Source organism: Cydia fagiglandana, chromosome 10 (genome assembly GCF_963556715.1).
Source record: "Cydia fagiglandana chromosome 10, ilCydFagi1.1, whole genome shotgun sequence".
In the NCBI taxonomy this organism is placed as follows: Eukaryota; Metazoa; Arthropoda; class Insecta; order Lepidoptera; family Tortricidae; genus Cydia; species Cydia fagiglandana.
The window spans coordinates 11,876,391-11,884,726 of NC_085941.1; the positions used below are offsets into that span (position 1 = coordinate 11,876,391).

The 8,336-nt window shown below is 33.9% G+C and overlaps 1 protein-coding gene across 1 annotated transcript; it reads right to left on the bottom strand.

Moving 5' to 3' along the window:
- Positions 1-2,425: 2,425 nt before the first annotated feature.
- Positions 2,426-5,247, bottom strand: LOC134667872 (esterase FE4-like). Its single transcript, XM_063525266.1, has 3 exons — positions 5,047-5,247; positions 3,078-4,351; positions 2,426-2,602 (listed from the first exon to the last, which is right to left on the bottom strand). The coding sequence occupies exons 1-3, from the start codon at positions 5,224-5,226 to the stop codon at positions 2,428-2,430; spliced, it is 1,629 nt and encodes a 542-aa protein (XP_063381336.1). The 5' UTR covers positions 5,227-5,247; the 3' UTR covers positions 2,426-2,427.
- Between the last annotated feature and the right edge of the window lie 3,089 nt (positions 5,248-8,336).

Below are 8,336 nucleotides of genomic sequence, written 5' to 3' on the forward strand. Positions count from 1 at the left end.
GAATTTTTAAATTAACCTTAATTATAGTTCCTTTTTAGCATTAGAAAAACGGTTAACAATCTTAACGTGTCAATTTATTGAATTTTGAAACACTTTTGAATAAGTCACGGCAAATATGTAACAATTATGAATCATAATACGATTATTTACATTATTTTGCTTTCATAAGTAATAGTAACTGATTTTTAAAAAGCATTTTTCAATTCAAAGACTAAGCGTAATCTTTTTGTAATGCTAAAAAGAACAATAACAGCGTGTAATTAATTTTTGAATTTATTTTCGCGTGGCTATATTGCGTAAGAACTTGTGACAGTTGTGACATCGCGTAATGTAACATTAAAAGTAATGATCCTAATGATATATTGCGTGCTGAATACTTTTATAAGAAAAATTAAAAGTCATGTTTTAGTTAACATATAAAGGTTAATTTATTTTGGCTTATACTAACTACCCTTACATACAATCGTTAGATAAACTCATAGTACCTTGGCGACACGTGTAAATGTTACGGTATATTTTCTTCCTCTAATTTTCAATCAATCAATCAAATTTTATTTGTTATAAATAAGCACAGTTGCATGCATGCAAATACAGTTAATTTCACTTATAATAAAAAGTCACAACAATATATATACAAAGAATAAAACTAAATATAAACAACACAAGTAAAACAAACAAACAGAAGAAAATAATAATAATTATGGATAATGTCAGGTTAATTTAATACATTAGCAAAATATTTGTCAATAGAATAATATGGCCTATTTATAAAATATTCTTTCACTTTCATGTCAAATAATTTCATATCGTCACATTCCCGTATATCTTTGGTCAACTTATTATATACTTTAATTGGATTATTACTTAAACTTTTGTTAAAGTGTACATAATTAGAGTCAGGTAGTGCTAGTTTGTCATTGTTTACTTAGTATACGTATGTATTCGTGGTACCTATTATGTTATAAAAGTCATAAAAAAAATACCATTGAACTCTGTTAGGTACCTAAGTTTTGCAGGATTGGAAAACGTTCTAAGCTTTGTAGTGTGTTATTTTAATTTTCATTCTAAAAACCTTCTATTATTTTCAGTACAATAATATTTGGATATTATTTTGAAATATAACATATATTCGACTTGCTTTTACTTGCGACTAAAACATGGATTACATAAGGTCAGGTACCTAGAAATTGTATAGATAATTAGATTCATGGTGTCCTATATTCGCTCATACGATTGTTTTGTGCGTGGTCTCTTCTTACATTGCAATGCAATTTAAATCAAATATGTAATTTGTTACGATTCTGAACACGTCCGATATTCTGATATTTTAGGGAAACGAATGAAACCGTACTTTTGCGCAAAATTAACTCAAAAAAGCAGAATAACTATGGTCGCTATTGTCTGATATTTTAGACTCCTTACAGATTCGACTAAGAGCCACTCTAATGCCACATGTGTCGGATCCAAACTCAAGGGACAGCCACATTGTACCTATATACACCTACACCTACCAGTGTACTAAAAAATACGATCCGGCTTTAGAGATAAGATGCTTTTGCGAGTCAACGGCCCTTTCAACCTTTTGAATACATTAATTGGAATACGTTTCAAGTGGGTGAGAGCCCTTGAGTAAACTGTAGTGATTCAATTGAATTTTCTTAGAGAATTTTTGCTTTCTTCATGGGTGTTGACTTTGTGAAAATATTTGAATATCTTCTCAGAAATGACATCTCACTCATTATGCATTCAGATATTGTGACTCGAAAATCCTTCAGAATCCCTACTTATTATAGTTAGGTATATTTAGTGGCAAATTGCCAATGCTAGCAAATTGGAGTGGAGTGTATTTATTCCAAAATTAATGTTCTCTTAGGAGATTACGCCCAGAGTTGTTAGCAACTTCAATCGTAAAACTACAGTTATCAAATTCTTGTATCTCAGCAATCCGTCAATCTTAATGAGATTTCTAGAACTAAATGGTTCTCGTTACACAAAACAATAATATATTGTTGCGTAAAAACAGATACATCTTTGATGATAAAACCGAAGTTTGTTCGTAGGTACATGTATTAATATGGGTGTAACTTATACACATGTTAACAAATTATTACCTACCAAACCTACCAAATTTGTCTTTATTAAATCACCACCAAGACAGTACAAAACAATAACGCACCTGTGTCTTCTGCGGAGATCAAAGCTTAAAAAAGATTCTGTCTGGTATTGCGGTTTGATCATTCGTCACACATAAAATAAGCATGTAATTTGGATTATAATAAATAAATAAATAAATAAATAAATAAATATTATAGGACATTCTTACACAGATTGACTAAGTCCCACAGTAAGCTCAAGAAGGCTAATAGACTATTATAATAGACTACATTCTGGTAGATAAATTATCTATCAGACGTACAATTTTATCTATCAGAATCTAGTCTTTCTATATTTTTGATATATATTTTTCCACATTTCGTACGCCTCTGGACTAGGAATGCTCGCCATCTCAAAATCACTATCTATGTTAAGAAACCTTAAGTTTTCTTTGTTACTTGGCAGCCAGCGTACAGGGAGCTCCTTTGTAGTAGTAGGGGTCGGGTCCCTGTAATGGTAATACATAATATTTAATTATATTTGCGGTGGTGTAACGGCTAATACTGCTCTGCAATTAATCGGCATCATCTTGGTTATATTTGAATCCTCTTCAACAAAATTTAATTTAATTTCATTACTCGCTACTGGCTCGCTACAATCTGCGTTAGATTTATTGGTCAGTGGTTGTACTTCGCTGTCACGTAGGCAATGCTCACGAAATTGTTCGACTTATGAAATTCTATATCCTAGGTTTTCCTATTCTCGTCACGCCAAAGTTTTATTTAATACTACTTTAACAATATTATTCTGAATAAAATCAATTCAATTAAAAACCTGATGGGCAGTTCCAATAATTATGTTTTTCAAGGGCTGTCCAGCCACTCGGATCCGTCCGGATCTTAATGTGTGCATGCAGTATGGTTCGATTAACCTAATATTTTATTATGTAAAATCTAAATTAGTTAGGCCGATGCATGACTTACCCATATTTCGCGAAATTTGTCCACATTGTAGTCATTCGTCTAATCATAAGGTTGTCGTCTTTATTTATCTTAAAAGGCCATAATACAGCATCGAAGATGTACAAAAGGTCATCTCCATGACACGCGCCATCTACTTCATCATAACCTAGAGCAAATTTTAGGTAATTTCTGTTTCCAGAGTATTTGAAATAATAATTGTACAACGTAAAGTTGCTTGCTTCAGCCAAAATTTCTGACTCAAAAATACTCGGCATTTCAAAGTGTAGGTGCTTATACAATTCTGATAAATTCATTGCAGTTTTCATGGTAATAGATTCATCAAGAAAATAAAATTCTTGTATTTCCTTAGATACTTTTGTAGCTTCTTCATTAGTTTGGAACACTAAATCGCTCGCCATCAAGTACTTTCCATTTCTATAATTAATTGTTTCTAGGGTATCGTACGAAATGAAAAACAGACCTTCTTGATCAGTTGTTCCATGAGTAATTGATATATTTGGTGGATTTCTTTTAAGAAGATTATAAGGATAGTCAGTTATAATAGCTTCAGTACCAGGAAAAGTCTTTTCAATACATGGTAAATGAATGAGTTGTGTATCAAGATATTGTTCTACAGGTTTATCGTGAGGTAGTGCAGCTAATTGTTTGTATGTCATGCTATTTAAAATACTGTGTAATTCATACGGGTCTTCGGTATTGTCATACCCTAATGATTTCAGGACATAATTTGCGACCCATAAGGGTTTCCTTGTGATTGCCCAATGGGCAAGAGCGGAGCCACTTTGAAGGATTGCTCTCTTGACCAAGCCATCCAGTTTGCCGCTAGCAATCAGTAGCGACACAGACGCTGCGCCAGCGCTTACTCCGAAAACTGTTACGTTATCACTATCACCACCAAAAGCCTTTATATTCCTCTTCACCCATCGTAAGGCAGCTAACTGGTCTTTCAGCCCTGCATTACCTGGAGCTTCTTCGATACCCAAGCATAAAAACCCTAAAGCTCCTATTCTGTAGTTAAAGGTAACCAGTAAGACGTCATGTTTGAGTAAAAACTTTGGTCCAAGAAAGATCTTTCCTCCGTCTCCGAGGAAGAATGCCCCTCCGTGAACAAATATCATTACTGGCAAAGGTTTCGTAGCAAAAGCTGGAACGAACACGTTGATCTTCAGACAATCCTCTGTACCCCTGATGGCGATGAAATTATTCTGGGGACATGCCGTTGAGCCGTCGGTGGCTTTGAAAATTCCTTCCCATGTTGGTGGTGGGAGTGGAGCCTACAAAAGCAACACAATTTTGCAAAACTTACAGTCGTAGTGAACTTACATAATAAACAGACATGCGTTGGAGACAAGATTGGTTTCAAATCCCAAATGTGAGAGAGCCTAAATCTACAAACTACAAACTACAAGAACAAAACCTTGACAAGAATGTTATTTGAAATTTTACCTACTTGCTTAATAAACTGAATGGAGAAGACAAATCAGTAAACGTAAATATGTGTCACTGGGGAATTCGGTTCCAGTTTTCACAGTTCCGTGTCGAAACTAATATAAATATGTATACGCTAACGTCTATATAGTATAGTGTACCTGCGACACAGCAACGCAAACCATGGCACATCTACTGGCGTGCCCCGCATGCCCATATCACTGCTCGGAGCTGGATCTGAGGGACGCGACAGCCAGGGCTGTCAACACCGCTGCCTACTGGGCATCCATCGTATAAAAAATGGAACCTCGACACGAAAAGAAGAAGAAGAACGTCTATATGTAATTTACTTTCTGTACATCTTGCTCGCACATATATGCCAATACGAACGAGATGCATAGAAAGTAAGTTACGTTCTCGATAGCATTTATGTCAGTACCAAACTGGTGGTAGCGACACAGGAATAGAGGAGACATTTAGAAGTAATCTAGACTTCCAATTTGGCTTACTAATAATCCAGCTATAGCATAATCAATTTTACCTTGAACCGTGCCTTCTCATTAGTAGTCGCATAAGGTATCCCCAGGTATTCAAATATCAGTCCATCTTCGCTTATCCTTCCACTCAGAGTCCCTTGTTCGATGGTGACCTCTGGTGCGGGCTGTTCGATAAAGTTCATAGCGACTAGCGTAAACAAAACTACATGTTTTCTTGACCGCATTGCACAGACGGCTTAGTTATACTAATCATTAATTAGGATGCACTTGAGTATAGTTGTGACCTGCTTGATAAAGTATCTTTGAAAGAGGTGCTAAAGCTGCTTTTACGTGGTATAATTTAATGAACCTTTTACGAATCGGTATAACACAGTAGGTAAATATTCGTAGATTATTACCTACATTATTATGTGGCTGATATCACTGAGAACTTTTTATAATAATAGAAAACACGCGCAAATATAACTGATCGCTACTTGCTTACGGAAGTGGAACAGCTGCTTTATATATATGTATTCCATATTGTTCATGATATATTATAACAATGATTTTTTAATGTCCCATCTCATTTACCTATCATGTATCTACCGATATTACAATACAATATTGAATTTGTTTACTATTGTGTAGGATGCCTAATTACTAAAATAGGTATATAATTATACATTAATAGTATTTGCCCTTTTGGTGAGGTCAGATAACGTAATCAAAGTTATTCTGGTACCTACAACACGTTTTACTTATACGGTGATTGTACTGATTGTGAGGTCTATAATTCACACTACTTAAAATGTTATACTTACAACATAAATCAGATCATAATATAATTTGCACACTGTATTTGTGTACAAAATTACATGAGTAAGAAAGCTTGTAAGTAGGTAGTAATATATATGAATAATTTCAATAAACATATGGGTAAAAGTATCGTTATTTATGCAATCAGGAGTTAAATTATAGAATGGTATTACACAAACAATCCGTTTAGAACCAAATTTTTATTGCTAATAGTAAAAACATGGAAAAAAAGACAAAGTATATCCGAAGCTTGTTACTTTCAGCCCTCTATATAGATAAAAATAATGAGCCACAAATACGTTGCTATCTCAATCAATCGATGCATTTGCATAGTACTAACAATAAGCCGATCTACATCTAACTAGAGTGGCGTAACATATTTCAGTATCTAAGGCCACACAAATGTTAACCGGTTGATCACAGATAGATGGCTCACATCGAATGTGGCGTAACGCAAAGCTACCTAATTCACAAAATAAATGTTTCGCTTCGACTGTAGGCTGGTGGCTATTATAACTAGACCGCCTAATGTTGTTACTGCAGCTATGACTTTAAAAAATGAATTATTCTCTGTGAATATTAAATCGGTTGACTTAGGTACCTAACCTAATTTCTACTTTCCGCTACTTAAAATAAATTATTTCACACTGTGCAGATATTTATTAGAAAAACGTAGATAGCTGTTGTTTTAACTATAATTTCTATTTAATAAATCGGATTTAACTAAAAAAGTAGGTGAGTTGACCGTGACGTCACTATACACGTTTTGATATAAATATTATACTTGGTCAAGCAGATCTTGTCAGTAGAAAAAGGCGGCAAATTTGAAAAATGTAGGCGCGAAGGGATATCGTCCCATAGAAAATTTGAATTTCGCGCCTTTTTTTACTGACAAGATTTGCTTGACCAGCTATATATTAGAAAATCGTTGTGACAGTATTAAAAAAGCTGATTTGACTAGTAGGCACATTTTGCTATTGTGGCTACTCCCAATTATACATATGTAGCTGATAAGGGGATGCTAACTTGGATAAATATTGTACGTGATTTTCTGTAAAACTTATTCAAGTATGACTCAAAATTGATTACTGACACATCATTATCAAGCATGATCACATTTTTTTGTTATTTTGAGTCATTAAAAAAATCATTTCAAGTTTCTCATCTCTGCGAATCCGATGTACGACTGTACGTACATTTAGCTCACTGACATGAAAACCATACTCGATAGGTAAAACATGTAGGTGTGTTTCAATCTGGTGAATATACTATCGGAGAGTAATTTATATATCATTTCCGCTTCCAAAATAGGTATGACCTCAGTAACCGCTATTATACAGTGATTATAATTTGTTTTATTAGTCGTTTATTGAATTATTAGTCGTTACATGTTAATAACGGGGTCCCTGTGTTTCTCATAAAGTTTTAAGTCATAATGTATTGTTTGTCATATTATCGTTAGTCATAAAATTGAAACCGTTAACTTTTCAGGATTTTCGTAAGGTTATTCTATAGATAGGTTAGCTTAGGTTAGGTTGTTTTATGGCAATCCTGACAATTACGCGTTTCTAAGAAAAAACAATTATGACTAACGAAAATTCAGACAAACAATACATTATGACTTAAAACTATTTGGGAAACAATAGAGACCCGTTAATAACAAATAAATATCTGGTAACGATCTTACAGACAAAAAATAAATTTTATTTAAAATATATTTACAAAGTGATTTATAATTATTTATAGTGCAGAGATAACTGACCCCCCTGCAAACAAGCAGGCATTCATTGTATTCCCATACTTTAAGTGAAAATTGAGTTCCAGTTACACTGGTCTGTCAGAAACGATGCGCCCTGCAAGCATTGCAAATAACATCTTAGATAATTGTCAGTATTTGCATACTACTATGACAAATCAACTGTTATACTTGCATGTGACGGGGCCGCGAGTAAGAAATTTCGGGCGTAAGGTTATTCCAATTTTAACCTAGTTTATCTACACTGTAGAAGATTTGCGTATACGCCCTCGGAAAATCCAACCGGCATGAAGGGGCTCAGAAAGCGTAGAGTGGCGGTTTGTGGAGTCGGAGGCCGAAATCCTCTTTTGGTCGCTTAACCAGCGTTGTTAGTTGTACCTATACTGGAACGAGAGACTAATAGTGTAAGTTTAACAGTATACACTTTTGGTAGCTAAAACGAAGTCTTAAAATTTTGTAGTACCTACTACTTACCGATGTAAAAAGATTTCACATTTTTGAACGCTTCAAATTGCCGACAATAATAAAGGTATTACAAAATAACATACATGATCATAAGATAAAATGAATTAAGTGAAATGAAATTGAAACTGTAGTTTCAATATTCTTAACTTTTCACTCAGGCACTACAGAAAAAGATCCATTTTATATGAAACATCATGCTTAAGGTTTGGAGTCCATTTATTTATGTTAATGTAATATAATAAAACTATAACATTACGATAATAGTCATTAAAAAAAATGCCTAAATGACCGAAATATGAGACCCTAACTCACTGT

Excerpts from the sequence above, each read along its gene's own strand:
- LOC134667872 (XM_063525266.1), bottom strand. The coding sequence starts at position 5,226 with ATGCGGTCAAGAAAACATGTAGTTTTGTTTACGCTAGTCGCTATGAAC. Across the intron at positions 4,352-5,046 it reads ATGAGAAGGCACGGTTCAAG|GCTCCACTCCCACCACCAAC; the intron begins GTAAAATTGATT and ends TTGCTTTTGTAG. Across the intron at positions 2,603-3,077 it reads ACAAATTTCGCGAAATATGG|GGACCCGACCCCTACTACTA; the intron begins GTAAGTCATGCA and ends TTACCATTACAG.